This window comes from Hippoglossus hippoglossus, chromosome 18 (assembly GCF_009819705.1).
Source record: "Hippoglossus hippoglossus isolate fHipHip1 chromosome 18, fHipHip1.pri, whole genome shotgun sequence".
Lineage (NCBI taxonomy): Eukaryota > Metazoa > Chordata > Actinopteri > Pleuronectiformes > Pleuronectidae > Hippoglossus > Hippoglossus hippoglossus.
Window position 1 is genome coordinate 15,430,878 of NC_047168.1, and position 15,252 is coordinate 15,446,129.

The 15,252-nt window shown below is 46.1% G+C and overlaps 1 protein-coding gene across 1 annotated transcript in view; it reads right to left on the minus strand.

Moving 5' to 3' along the window:
- Positions 1-102: 102 nt before the first annotated feature.
- LOC117752189 overlaps positions 103-15,252 on the minus strand; it is a 15,545-nt gene continuing 395 nt past the window's right edge. Inside the window, exons 2-20 of the mRNA XM_034569383.1 lie at positions 12,712-13,187; positions 12,326-12,517; positions 12,063-12,158; positions 10,204-10,437; positions 9,553-9,700; positions 9,092-9,118; positions 8,355-8,890; positions 5,045-5,998; positions 4,795-4,890; positions 4,488-4,718; positions 4,208-4,355; positions 4,089-4,115; positions 3,455-4,003; positions 1,811-2,400; positions 1,590-1,685; positions 1,275-1,508; positions 984-1,131; positions 869-895; positions 103-791 (exon numbers count right to left, since the gene is read on the minus strand). Of these exons, the coding sequence (XP_034425274.1) occupies positions 103-791; positions 869-895; positions 984-1,131; positions 1,275-1,508; positions 1,590-1,685; positions 1,811-2,400; positions 3,455-4,003; positions 4,089-4,115; positions 4,208-4,355; positions 4,488-4,718; positions 4,795-4,890; positions 5,045-5,998; positions 8,355-8,890; positions 9,092-9,118; positions 9,553-9,700; positions 10,204-10,437; positions 12,063-12,158; positions 12,326-12,517; positions 12,712-13,187 (5,498 nt within the window). The remainder of the gene's footprint in view (positions 792-868; positions 896-983; positions 1,132-1,274; positions 1,509-1,589; positions 1,686-1,810; positions 2,401-3,454; positions 4,004-4,088; positions 4,116-4,207; positions 4,356-4,487; positions 4,719-4,794; positions 4,891-5,044; positions 5,999-8,354; positions 8,891-9,091; positions 9,119-9,552; positions 9,701-10,203; positions 10,438-12,062; positions 12,159-12,325; positions 12,518-12,711; positions 13,188-15,252) is intronic.

Sequence of the window (15,252 nt, forward strand, 5' to 3'; positions counted from 1 at the left end):
TAAATATTCCTGCTGGTAGCTTGTTTTGGTCATAAGGATTTTGACTTTACCGCGCACAGACGTAGCAAACGGACGTGCAGCAGACGGAGGTGCGTGAACTATCTATTCCGCTGTAGTAATGTACAGATTTGGGCTGTAGTGGGTTTCAGAGGGTTTAACCTCAGGGGACCTCGGTTGGGTTTGGAGCTTTTGACCTTCGAACAACTTTTTTCTGTTCAGGTCTTCTTTAAGTTTGTCAAGGGACTGAATCAAAGATGCTCGATCGTACATACAAGTTATAACCAAGGGCTCGGATTTCTTCATCCAGCTGTACAGATAGAAGTACGGGAACAGCGTCTCTGTGAAAGTCTTTCTCGTGAAAGAGTGAATGTGTAACTCTTCATCTACATCATAGAAAGACACTCTTCCTTCCTCATAGTCCAGATAAATGCCTACTCTTCTCGGCCGGGGACACAGGTGGAGAGCTTTGTGTGGTAAACAGTGGACTTGATAATCATAGCCCTTCTTTCCAATGGAGAAGAATCCATTCCCTGTTTTCAGAGTGACCCTCCCTGTTCTGGTTACCGTTTCCTTGGCAACACCAACATCCCAGTCGTTTCTACGGCCCACTTGGACTTCCCAGTAGTGTCGTCCAGAGCTGAAGCCCCTCGTCCCAAAAACCGCGGGCCGGTCGAACCTCTCTGAGCCACCAGACCATGTGGGGCTTGCAGGTTTTGAGTACTTGAGGCGTTTCCCCTCTTCAGTCACCACGAGGCCGTCACCAGCTGTGGCTCGGTCAAACGTCACGGACTCTGAAAAGGTTCAATTTAGTTTTAAAGCTCTCAACTTGAGAACAATGAAGGGAATTAAAAGTATTTTATAATCTCACCTTTATATTGTCTCATTCTGGTCAGTTCTGTAAGAAGATAAATCACAACATATATATGGAAAAGTGGCGATTTAGAGACATCTTCGCAGATTAAGCAAATACTGAAGATATTTACCTGTTTTTGTCAGAGATCTAAGTTCTGCTTGAAAACTGAGCACGAGATGAGACGTGGCTCTCCTCAGGGTCTGCACACACAGGTCCGAGTAAACCCGGATGTTTGACCAGTTCTTCGTGTCCGACACGTTGCTCAGGGCTTGCAAAGTCTGAAAAGATTCACGAGGGCATCATGGGGCTGAATTTGTTACTGAAATCCAACCATTTGCACCAAAAAGCACATAGAGAACATCAAAAACAAGATATGTAGTTGGAGCCGGTCGATAATTAGCTGATCAGAGAATAAAATAACCTGCAGAAGCTGAAGGGGGTCGTCTTTTTGTGAAAGCTCCTCCAACTCCGAGTGCCTCCTCTGCAGTTCTGTGATTTCCGTGTGCAGCTCTTGAATCACTGCTTTGTCTTTCTCTTGTGATTTTGTGAGCTTTGCTTCTATGCACGATTTCAGTTTCGTTTGCAGCCTTTGCACTTGACTGATCAAAGTACTGAAGAGCTGATCGCTGCAGTCCATCTCTTTGTGAGCTTTCTCCTGAAATCAAAAACCATGTTATCAGCAAAGGTTTATACTATATTGTAAAATGCTGCATGTGCAATGTACCTCGTTACTCACTCTGCTCATTTCAGAGGAATCTGTGAATTCCTTTGTCTTTTCCCTTCTTTCCTCAATCATCTTTTTTATCTCTGCTTTCTTGGACTCAATATTTTGCTGAAATTTAGAATTTCAAGACAAACAAATGGGATTAAAACAATCATGTCATCCTCTAAGATTTAAGTTGACGTATTAAGGCATTTCAGAAGATGAAGTTTAATGTAAAAAAGCATCTGTTTTACTTTCTGCCGAGCCCCTTCTTCTTCCACCGGCACAGTCTCGTGCTCTTTGTGCTCCGTCTCCCTGCACAGCAGACAGATGCACGCCCCCTCGTGTCGGCAGAAGAGCTCCAGGATCCTCTCGTGCTTCTCGCACACCCTCTCCTCCAGGTTCTCCAGCGGGTCGACCAGCTTGTGTCTCATCAGGGGGGGAACTCTCAGGTGAGGCTCCAGGTGGACTTCGCAGTATGACGTCAGACACACCAGGCACGACTTCTGGGCCTTGAACTTCAGTTCCGTGCACACATCACACTTGACGTGAGAAAGCTCATCGATGCTCTCAGTTGTCTCCACTTTTCTCCTCTTCACTTGGACGGAAATCTCCTGGATGACCGTGTTTGTGGAGACCTCGGGCCTCACGTGGAATCTCTTATTACAAGCTGGGCAGTGGCACAACTCGCTGCCGTCCCAGCGCTCGCTGAGGCAGGTCTTACAGAAGTTGTGACCACAAGGTGTAGTGACTGGGTCGCTGAACACTTTCCCACAAAGGGAACACTGGAACTGATCCTCTGACAACAAGGCAAAGTGCGAAGACATCATGGAATCGCTGTGAGAGAATGATACAAGTTATGTACGTGTCTGGATTCAACCATCTACTCTGAACCTGTTTATGAAGTGAGTCATGATCCACCCAGTGAGTCATACTCATGTGAATCATTTGGCTCATCACATTTCTACAGGTCTGTATTTTTAGAAGCAAAAACAACAGAAGAACTACCAAACAGCTCGAATTATAACTCACCTGATCTCCAGAGTTTCGTAAATTCCAGAAACGTAGGTGGTCTTTCACATGTGAGACCAGACTCAGTTATTAAGGCTCAACGATGCAACTATCGAGTCTTACGTGGAAACACTGACGAGCCCTGAGAAGCTGTGGGTGCTCCCCCACAGGAGGCGTGGCCGAGTGGCGTCAGTTTACTGAAGTGAAACCTTCATTCATGAAGCCAGAAACAAAAACATTGAACTCATTTATTTCTGCAAACCATGAACACACTTCTCTTACCGCATACAGGTCATTCATGCTTCAGTAAAAATCGACATGCAGCTGTGAATTTTTGTTATGCATTTGTAATAATAGATTCTATGCAGGAAAATATGCTTTGTCACATTCTTGGCCAGATCAATACGCCTACAACTGGTTAGCTTAGCTTAGCTTAGCATAAAGACGAGAAACAGAGAGTCTGGCTCCATCCACCAATCTGGTCAAATCATAGACTGAATTTAAAAATAGACGACATGACACCTGCAAAAGATGAAGCCAAATCATCTTGATCGCCCCCTGGTGGCTGGCTGCAGTACACCCACTCTCTCCACTGAGCTAAGCTAAGCTAAGCACCTTCTGTGTGGGGGTTCATATTTAACAGACATGACAATCATATAAATCTTCTTATTTGACTCTCAACACGAAAAAAAAAGTATTTTCCAAAACAAAGAACTTTCCTTTAAGGTTTGAAGCCATGAGCTGATATGAATACATGAGGTGTATAATTACCATGTTAGCTACATTCTATACGTAATAAATATACATAAATCACAGGATTTAATTTAAACAGGAACAACGATACAGTCACGTTTCTCATTTCTTTCACTGTCAGTCGTGTGCTTAGTTTTGCTTGATCGTGGTTTTCTCGTTCACGGGACGGATGGCGATGGTATCCGAGGCTTTGTCGCAGCAGTACAGGTAGAAAAAAGGCTGAATCTTCTCCTTGAACGCATCTTGGAACGTGTAAATATGGGTCCGAGCTCTCACGTCGTAAAAGGACACTTGACCCTCCTCGTGGTCCACGTACACGCCCACCCGCCTGGGCCTGGGGTCGAGGGGGATCGGTAAGGGCGGAGACGTCGACACCCGGTACCCGTGGCCTTTCTTCATGGCCAGAGCCCAGTAGCCTTGAGTGGTGCTCACAGAGATCCGGCCCTTTCTGTTCACCGACGACCTGGCGACTCCCAGGTACCAGTCGTCCTTGTCCCCCACCTGGACCTCCCAGTAGTGTCTCCCCGAGGTGAAGCCCTCTCGGCCCAGGACGATGACCACCGTGTCGAAGCGGTCAGGGAGGTCGGGGAGGTCCTGCCACGCCCCCAAGTGTCTCACCTGGTGTCTGTCCTGAGAAAGCTGCAGCCACGGGTTGGCGCTGTCGGGGTCCAGAGTCACGTCCACTGTGGAAACACGACAGATTTATTGTGTTGGACCATTTTCGAAATAAAAAAAACAGAAACCAAAAGCAAAAGGGAGAAACTTTACCTGTATAATTCAAAACCTTTTTGATCTCTGTGAACAACAAAAGACAGAATTATCCGAGGATTTATTCGTCTTCTTCTGGAAACATTCAAGATAAACTGGGAATTCAAAGAAGATCTTACCACTATCGGCCAGTTTGTCAATCATTTCGTTTAACAACGGCTCCAGTTTGGACACGGACCTCCTGATCATGCCTACACACATGTCGGTGGGAACACTGGTGTCGGACCAGTCTTTAACCGATGGAGTTGTGCTCAGTGCAGGGAAACTCTACAGAGACACGGCACAAGACATAATAAGAAACAAATACCCCATTTTTAAAATCCTGTCCAACGGCCTATTTGTGTTTTAAAAGTTTCCAGGAGTTCGTTATCTCTCCTCGTCAACACACATCCCCTTCACCTTTAAGAAATGAATGTGGTCGGTCCGAGCCACCTTCTCTAAGTCTGAATTCCTCCTCTTCAGCTCAGTGATTTCATGCTCCAGGTCCGAGATGAGACCCTCGGCCCACCTCTCCGTCTGCCTCTGCTTCTCCTCCATGGCCAGAACCAGCTCGGCCTGAGACCTCTGGATGGATCGCACCAGCTCGGAGAAGACCTGCATGCTCTGCTGGATCTCCCCCTGAGCACTGGCCTGAAAACACAGGTCTACGTGGAATAACTGTGGAAATGAAAGAGCCGGCAGCACATTGGATCTGCGGAGGACTCACTTTGTTGAGCTCCAGAGAACGTTTGATCTCCTCCACCTTCTTCTCTCTGTCCTGGATCATCTGCTGGACGTCCATCTCTGTCCTCTTCAGCTGAGCCTGCACAACATCATGTCACAAACATGGCTGACCCAGGCATTTGAACAATCCTGCAATTATTTTTTTATTAAATTATTTATTTACTGTGTTTTTATGGGATAAACACTTAATTTAAATTAAATAATTAATAAAAGGATACATTTCTGTGTCTCACCTTTTTCTCCGTCCACTCTCTCTCCACGGGGACGGTGTAGTGCGCCCGGTGGTCGGTCTCCGTGCAGAGGACGCAGACGCACATCTGGTCCTTCTTACAGAACAGCTCCAGCAGCCTCTCGTGCTTCGGACACATCCTGTCCTCCATGTTGGCCACGGGGTCCATCAGCTTGTGCTTGGTGAACCTGGCGGCGTGAGACTTGTGGTGCTCCTCGCAGTAGGAGGTGAGACACACCAGGCAGGATTTGACCGCTCTCGGCCTCCCCTCCCCGAGGCAGACGTCGCACAGGACGTCCTCCCAGGAAGGATGTGGGGGGGAGGCGGAGGGCGAGGTTTGGGGAGATGGGATTTGAGGTGAGGGTGGAGGTGCTGTTTGGGGCAGTGGAGGAGCTGCAGCCTGAGCTGTGGTGTGGGGTGAAGGTGGAGGAGAAGGTTTGGGCGCCGACACAGACGGGATCAATGGAGGTAACTCTTCTTGATGTTGCCTCTTGTCCTCTGGGGTTTGTCTCCTTCTCTCCTCCTCTTGCGTCAGCTCCTCCACAAGCTGCTCCTTCTCCAGAAGCCTCTCCTCATCCTCCTTTTTCCTTCTCTCCATTGTCCACTTCTTCTCTTTCCTCTCCTCCTCCTGTGTGCTCTCCTTCCCTTCCACACCCCTCACCCTGATCTCCTTGAACTGCTCTGCGATTTCCCTCAGCACGGTATTAACACTGATATCAGGCCGTTTGTGGAAGGACTTCTTACACATGGGACACTGGTACAAGGGGCTGGTTTTCCAGTATCCCAGGATGCAGCCCTGGCAGAAGTTGTGTCCGCAGGGGATGGACACGGGGTTGGTGAAGACATCAAGGCAGATTGAGCAGTGCACCTGCTCTTCGGAGAGGTTCCCGGTCGTGGCCATCCCTAGACGGCGGAGAGGCAGCGTCATTTTCAACGCAAGTAACCTCTGAACGGGGCATCAAACCTGCTGTGATATTGAGGTGGCTCTGGTTAGATGGTGTGAAACGTTATTTGGCGTCATGTGCATGCAAATCCAGAAAGCAAAGCATGATGGGAATCATTAAGTGTTAGAAATCATAGACTAAACGTCCTGAAAACATAAAGGTTCTGATAGTTTAAGGTTTTAGGCTGATGAGGTCAACAGTGGAGTTCATTCGTTTGATTCTTAACGAGATTACGCAAAACGTACTGATCTGATTTTACTGAAAGTTGGTGGAAGGATACGAGCCAGGGAAAAGGGTTACTACCTTTCAGAGTTGATTTGATTGAGGGGGTGGATCCAGGAAGTATGAAATGAACACAAAGGGGAATCTTTTACATGAATGTTTCAGCTCTTTCTACAGGAGAAATATTGTAATAGATAATCTGTCAAATTACCTCAAATGATTTATTTACCTCATGGTGTGTTGATACTTATCTGTGAATATCAACTACTAAAAATATTCATTTCCCTTAAATTAACTCCTAATCTTTTCTTTTTAAGGATCAATCCTTGCAGCTTCGAACTCATTTATCAGCTTGCCCTCTGCATGTGTGTGAATCAGTCAGTGAAGTTGACTTCTGAGACGTGCAGCTCTCTGCGTCAGGCCTTGTTATTCATGGAGGAGCAGATTAAAACCTTTCCAAAAATACAACACAAGCCTGCGACCGTCACCTGAACCAGAATCCAGGTTAGTTTCAGTTCTAAGCGTTTCCAAAAAATTTTAAACTCAACTTTCTTTTTCTACCAAACCTTTATTTGAATTTGTTCAACGCTGACTGTATTAGAAAAAAGTCCTAAATTTAGGCCACAGCTCGTAAATTGGATAAACAGATATTTAGAAAATCCCTAAATACAACAGCAACACTCCCCTTAGGGATTAGAGAAGCAGATGTGAAAGTGTGGAAATTAAAAAGCGTGAGAGGACGGACAGAAAAGGACAGAAATCTGGAGACACTCACCAACGAGCAGCTGCCTCGACTCTCGGCTGTTCACTGACACTTGAGCCCGGCGGTAACCAAACTAACACACTCACCTCGGACCCAAAATACACCCCCCCCCCCCCCTCCCTCTTACCCCAGATACAGATTTATACCCCCTGGTCACGGCCCTGGGAACGAGATCCAGGAGGAGGACCTGGACCCAGAGTCTCGCTCGGGTCACATTCAGGAGAGACACAATACAAACGCTGCACAACCGATTCAAGTCTGTTTGTTTTTATGGCTTCAATTGTATTTTTCTTGAAGGTGGAAACATTTTAAACTGATATGAATAATTCAAATTTGGGACTTTCTCAACTCTCAAGTATTTTTTGTTTGTTGCGTCAAACTATGGAAATATTTGTTTTGTTTCATTTTATTAACTTAAATTAAAAATGAGCGGCTACAAATATACAGCACGTTACAGTTACAAAAATATAAGTGATATAAAGTACGAGTTCTTACCAGCTAGTATCTCTACTAGCTTAACTGCTTAAGCTAAGCTAATTAGCTTCACAGTTAGAATACAAGCACGAGAGGTGTATTGATTATTATATTGACAAACCCAGAAGGCTGCTCACCTCAGCATTGATTTGAACTTGTGTTTTCTGGTATTTTCGCTCTGTTTTGGTCTCCACCAACTTCTGCTGGACCGGTTGCATATTGCTTGTTTATCATTGTGTGTTTTTGACCCCTGAAAAGAAACAGCTCACTACGACTTGAGACGGGCAGATGAGCGGAAACTGAACCGAAAGAGGAGAAAACACTGTGACTGATCATCTTTATTGAACAAGTTTAAAAAGACAGTACAAAAGCAGGCACTTGATATAAAAATACAGAATAATATATATTGCCTAGTGTTGTTTTAAAAAGTCATAGGTCAACATGTTGTAGAATATGCCCTTTGCAAATAAAGTCAATATGTACAGAGCCTCTCATTTAGTCCTGAGACTGCAGACGTTACACTTCATTGTTTTCATCTGTAAAGTCTCTGGAACCTCAGAGTCACAGTTAAACACAGGTTTACACAAAGGAAAGAGCCAAAGTGCAGCATCACTCACACTTAACTACGTCCTTAACACGTCCTTCACTGGATTTAACGCCTTTATATTATTTATTTTTTATATACAAGCGTGTACAGCAGAATGGAACTACTAACGCGTATCTACTTCTTTGTAATGTCGTCAGTCAATACGTGTTACGTCCATGTTACAGTTTGGTTTCTATTGGCCAAACACACATTGATAACACAATCCTGCTTTAAAGCAACACTATGTTACCTTTACTGAGCAACAGCGCCCTCTGCAGACACAAATGATTCATTGTGTTTGGCTAACATGTGACTGCGTGTCTCAGGTGTGTTTAACAGGGCTAATAACGAGAGGAGAAGTGTTCTTGCCCTCCTGGATGAGACACGGGCTGAAGATCGGATACAGACTCTCACTGAAGGAATCAGAAAACGTGTAGAGATGCAGCCGCGCCTTCACGTCGTAGAACGAAATCCGGCCTCCGTCGTAATCCAGGAAGATCCCCACTTTACTGGGTTGGAACTGGAGCATCAGAGGCAGGCGGGACGATGCCAGGGCCTTCACCTCGCCGTTCTTCAGCCACAGACACCAGTACCCGCCCTCGGGACTCAGCTTGATCTCGCCCTTGCGGCGAGCTGAAGCACGGGTCACACCGAACGTCCAGGCCGTCTTGCGCCCCAAGTCCACCTCCCAGTAGTGACGCCCGGAGCTGAGGCCCTCTCGGCCCAGGACGAAGAGGGCGGGGCTGAAGCGTTTGGGACCCTCGGTGTGGGGGGTCTTACGCTCCTCATACCTCACCTGGCGACCGTCTTCGGACACAACCAGGTTCCTCTGGGCCGTGGCAGAGTCCAGAATCACCTCACCTGCACAGGACGGAGCAGAGGTCGTGTCACTTCAACTGTTTCAGACATGCACCAATCTCAGAGACTCTGAATGGCGCCATCTTGTGGAGAACTGACTATTATGTCACGGTTTGGTTGCACTCTTTTCAACCCAGGACAGAACAAAGCACAAGTGCAAACCAATAATGTATCACCAAGATAAAAGCTCGAAGTGGAACTCACTGGAGTAGTTCTGCACCTTCCGGAGTTCTGCCGGAGAGAGAAAGAGAAACACAACGTGAGTGAGTCACTCGGAGTCAGAGCAGACGACACGTGGGTGACAAACATGTCGCTCTAATCCTGAGCTGTCAACCATCGAGACATGTGCTGCTGTCAGTCAACTCCGGGCCACACGGACCAACTGGGGCATCGACACTATCTCCATCTGTCCTGCCCTGTTGTGTGTGTGTGTGTGTGTTAAAGTGTGTGTGTGTAGCGGTTAGTGCGATGACGGGGGATTTCTATTTCAAAGCACTTGGACCGTGACCTACAGCTTCCTGTCCAGAGGATGGATTTTACTGTAGGTTTTTATTTTGTATCTGAATACAAACACATGGAATCTCCTCATGGAGGCGGAGACACTTGTGTATCTTTAACATCGCGTTCGGTCGTTTCCCAGTGACACATTCACCAGCTTCCTTTACCTTTCGCGTACAGTCTCTTCAGCTCCTCCTGGAACTTGTCCATGAGGCTGCTGACGGACGAGCGGATGGTTCCCAGGTAGAGGTCGGTGTTGATGCTGACCGCCGACCAATCAGTGGGCTCAGGCGGGGGCGGCAACGTCACGATATTCTACGGGAAACGGGAAAGGGGAAAGGGGAAAGGGGAAAGGTTATACAAGGCACGATGAAATGAAAGTTTAATGAAGTCTTGGCAGTGAGAAGAAAAAGGCTGAATATGAAGCTGCCGTGGAACTCGGTGATTTCTAGATTTACGAGGTGATGCTCCCCAGATTTGCAGATTTGCCATCGGTCTGTGTAAGAGCCGTCTGCACGTCGTCAGTTTGACAGAGGACATGGATGCAGGATTTAGTCCAGAGCAGCAATCATCAGTTCCAGAGACTGTATCTGTCTTTGCTTCCTCTCAAACCTCAGAGAGAGAATCTAAATCTGCAAACTCAGCAGAATCAACACTTTATAAACAGCCCGGGATAAAACCACAAGATCAGAAACATCTCAGCAGCAAGTCACAGACGAGATAATATTTAAAGATGTACGACATGACAGCTCCCAGAAGTGAAGCCAAAGTGTCCTGGCTGCAGTGTGGGATCCTGGGACTTCCCCCACGTGTCTCACCTGAAGGAAGATGACTTTGTCCTGGGTCTTTGCGTACGCCTCCAGCTCGTTGCTCCTCCTCCTCAGCTGACTCAGCTCGTTCTCCAGCCCCCGAGCCAGGTCCTGGGCGTGGCGCTCGGCCTCGCGCTGCCGCGTGGCGATCAGCTCCACCAGCTCCGCCTGACTCTGCTCCACCAGCCGCTGCAGCTCGGCGTAAACCTGCCAGCTCTCCTCCAGCTCCTTCTGAGCACTGGCCTGCAGAAGAGACGGCTGTTACAGTTACTGTTCGGCTTTTCAAACCAGCGGCAAGTGACAGGTTAGATGACGAAGTCTGCTTGAAATAAAGATGGACGACAAGACAGCCTCCAAAAGTGAAGCCAAAGCCGCTCAATCGCCCCCTGGTGCCTGTCTGCAGTATAACCCTGCCTCCTCCATGTTAGCAGATGGGAAACGTCAAAGTATAATACAGTGGAATACATTGATACAAGTGAAATACATTGATACAAATTCTAATTTAACAGAATTAAGATCCACCTTTCTTAAGAACGGACCTAATTAGACTCGAACAAATCAACTAATGCCACAGCTCCTTTCATCTATTGTTCCCTGTGTGTGTCTCCTGCTCGAACAACTCGACAAACTGGTTTCATCCTTCACACTTTTACACTTGAACTCTGCACACGTTTCTACACTTTGACATTTCTCTCATTCAAAACACACACACACACACACACACACACACACACACACACACACACACACACACACACACACACACACACACACACACACACACACACACACACACACACACACACACACACACACACGTAACTTGATCCTCAATGTATTTGTAAAAGTAGTATCAATATGTCACCGAGCAGGAAATGAAGAACTGAACCAGGAAAGAAATTGTACTATTTCTACGTTCTATACATTTTACTAATAATCTGTATTATATCCTTCTATTGTTATTTTGGATTGTTTATTTTGGATTCTGTTTTTTTTTTAATTGTATTTATATGGACCCGGAAGTGAGTAAATAAAGGTTCATGTTATTATTACTTATTATACTATATTGAGAAACCATTAAAAACATTTCAGTCATTTCCTCCTGCAGCTACATCACAATCCCGTCATTTGTATGAAGATAAACTGGTTCATCTTCAGCGTGCCTCTCGTGCTTGAGGCCAGTTTTCCAGGAGGTGAACACAAGGTGTGTTTACGCCGGTCGCACCGGTTCAACGGCCTCAGACGTGGATCTGAGAAAAACAAACCTCCTCCTCCTCCTCCTCCTCCTCCTCAGAGAACGAGCGGCATGAGGAGGACGTGTTCACGGGGAAAGAGGTGTTTTTACAGAAGTGGGAGGTGTTTAATTAAAAGATCATCTCGGGGTCACGTGTTGCAGTTTCCTTAAATTAATGAGATCAATATTAAAGTCGAACTCCTTGTGTGAGTATTAAATGCAGAGTTGATCAAAAAAGGAGCTAAAAGTCTCATCAAATCTGGATTCTTGCTCTTGACGTAAAAAGAGTTGAAATTCGACACCTGAACTTTCCAACCCGGTGTTTGGCCTCTGATAACATCTGTGCCAGCAGAGTTCCTGCACCCATTGGACGGTACTAGCTGTCAGTCACACGCTTTATGGTCCATTTGACTCTGAATGGATCATAATTTACTAAATGAACTAGAGATTGGGACGAAAACCTATTTAGGAAAATGTTTACAGACGTTATAAGTCAAGTGAAAGGGACATTTTCTCGTAGAGTAGACTATATATATATATAAATATATATATAAAGACAGTGGGGGGGCTTTCTGCCGGTCTTCACGGCTCAGTCCCGTCTCATCCTGAGCCGTTTGAAGCTCTGAGCTCTCACCTTGATGACCTTGATGGACTGTTTGATCTCCTCCAGTTTCTTGGCTCTCTCCTTGATCAGATGTTTCAGCTCTGACCTTCTCTTTCCCACGTTGCTCTGTGGGAAGAAAGTCAGGATTGTGGGTCACTGGAATCAACATGACACAAACTCTCATTACATTTGTCCTTCTTCAGGTACTTTCAGGACAAGATAGGAAATCTAGACCTGCTCGTATACGGTGAATACTCATCATTCTATCTTTATTTCCATATATTGAGTCTCACCATTTTCTTCTTCCACTCGTGGTCGGCGGTGACGATGTCGTGGGACTTGTGCGTGGCCTCGGCGCAGGCCGTGCAGATGCAGACGTGGTCGGTGCGGCAGTAGACGTCCACGAGACGTTCGTGTTTCTTGCAGATCTTCTCCTCCAGGTGGAAAGTGGGTTCGATCAGACGATGACACGACAAAGACTTCACCTGCATGAAGGGATGGAGAGAATTGGGTTTTTGAATGTGTGAACGTAACAAACCCAACGTCTAATATTTAAGGTTTTAGCATCTGTGGTGAAGATTTTGTATGTTTTGTATCTCATCTTATTTTTGTAATATTTTGAGTGTGGTGTTCATATGAGCCATCTCAGGTTTCTACCACAGCCCACATCTATTTTGACCTTTTTGTGATGCCGTAGGTGCGTCTCACAGAACGACCCGGGACAGGTCACACAAGACTTCAGCGCCTTTAACTTCCTCCCAATGCAGGCGTCACAGGGAACTTCCCCAGGCCGGGCAAACTCCCCAGTATCGATCCCTGATGAGACCCCGTGGCCCGAATCTGAGCTCAGGTTCAGCGTGGACCCCCGTGAGGAGGCCCCCCCGTCCACGGTGGCCCCTCCGGCCATCATCAGCCCCTGAAACTGGGAGGAGATCTCAGCCAGGACCCTGTTGACGCTCATCTCGGGCTTCTTGGAGTAGTTCTTCTTGCACATGGGGCAGGAGAGCTTCTTGCTGTGGTTCCAGTAGCCCAGCAGGCAGGCCTTGCAGAAGCTGTGGCCGCAGGGCGTGGACACGGGCTCCACGAACACCTCCAGGCAGATGGAGCAGCTGAACTGGTCCTCGGAGAGGACGCGGCCTCCCGGAGAGCTGATGCCTGCAAGAGGGAGGAAAAACCGGAGACAAGATTATTCACAGTTACATTAGAAAATTACTTCATATGTAGAAGTAGAAGGTAGAAGACGCCAAGGATCAACAATTTAATTTGGATCTGCAACAAAATACACACGGATCCAATTGTTTGCACTTTAACCTTATTCATTCTTGAGTTTTTCTCCTGACCAATACCACATCCTTCCACCAAGTTTCGTAATCCTGCCGTGAAACAAGCGCAGATGAAAACCTCCTTGGACTAAATCACAGACGACTCTCTCCTCTCGTCCAGCAGGATCGTTCCCACCTTCATCTCATGTATGAGGCTGAAGACGAGTGACGTGAATGAAACTGTGAATTGCTGTGAAACTGCCTGAGAACGGATTTCAAGTCGTCTCCCATCATTTAAATTAGACTAAAAGTGACTTCTTCGATCTGAACGTAGACTTTACGAGCTGAACCACAACAGAGACAGGATGTTCTCTAAATCCACACTGTGAGGGACAAACCGTGTTAAAGTGTTGAATAACTCAGGTTGAGAGGAGCAGGGCTGATGTTCAATGGGCTGAAGAAACGTGGCTTTACACGGCGTTAAATTCAGTCTGACAGGGTCAAAGGTCGGTTTCAATCTGTCTCTGATCCTTTATTGGCTCAGGAATTAGGTCATAAAGAGTCACAGAGAAAGACGAGAAGGAACAATGTGTGAAATGAGATTATTTAGTGTCATGACCTGAAATCTCTGCTACATGACGACTTGTTAATGATTTCAAATGTATCGGGAAGTGTTTAAGTTTCTACCTGAGGAGCAGAAAGAAAAGAAAGTTTGAGCAGTTGTTCCTCTTTCACCCAAATCCATAAAGAATTATTTAATCTTAACCATATACTCATAAACCAAAGGCCCTGTCCTAATCACCTGGTGCAATGGTGATTCAACATCTTACAGGAGAACCTGGGAATCAAACTGCCGACACAACAATTAATGGAGACTTTTTAAACTCCCAAAACAAACATTTCAAAAGGTGAGTTTTTAGTTATTAAATGCTGTTGTTGAAAGTACAACTTTGGCCACTAGGGGTCTCTCAATCAAAACAACAACAACGTGAAGCAGCGTGGGATCATGGGAGTTGTTGTCTTCACCTGAAGCAACTCACGCGTTACGCACCCGCGTTACGTACAGACACGAATATGACACAATTAAAAAGGAGGAATTACAGAAGGAATCATCACGTGTGGCTGCAGAGGGCGCTGTTGCTCCGTAAGAGTTACGTAGTGTCGCGTCTCGTACATAAATATTGTATGTAAGTACGAGTTATTTAGTTGATTATCATATTTTGGAAAAGATATTTGTTGATGAAGAAGAGCGTGGGGATTCGACGCCTTGTGCTAATGTTCAGGGAGGTGGTTTGAAGATGAAAGAACAAACATCTGAAACACGACTCGTTAGACGACGTCTGTGATCGAGAAGAAGCAGAAAAATCCTCCGATTGAGACGAGAAACGAGAGAAAAACGTCTTTTTCACGACGCGATTCAAACCTTCGCCTCCAGAGAACATGGAGCCGTTTGTCTCAGACAGGAAGTGCCTTTAAAGGCGTCATTCTGTCCAGCGGTGTGAGGAACAATGAGAGGAATGTGGAAACTCAGGACCTTCTACCTCTCGGCTGCAGGTTTAAAAGAAAACACCACCTGGGCTGTGAACCCACGCTGGGACCAGCTAGAGAAATAAAACACTGTTATCGTTTTACTGTTAAATCCTTCAAATGTCCTCTGATCGATGTGGACGTGACAGAATCAATATTCGTAAAGAAATGAACGTTTTTTAACTTTCGCCGAGGAGGTTATGTTTTCACCTGTGACTCTGTTTGTTTGTTTACCCCCCCACTGTTCTTATTTATGTTCCACTTTCTTTAATTAAGTTTTATGTTAAATAACAAATGATCAAGGTTTTCACACCACCTCCTTTCTTCACTTCTACTCTACGAACAAAATAATCATGTGTAGGATTATTCTAGTTATTAAATGTAATCATATATATTCTGATAGTTATACATAGTCATTCATAACAGGACAT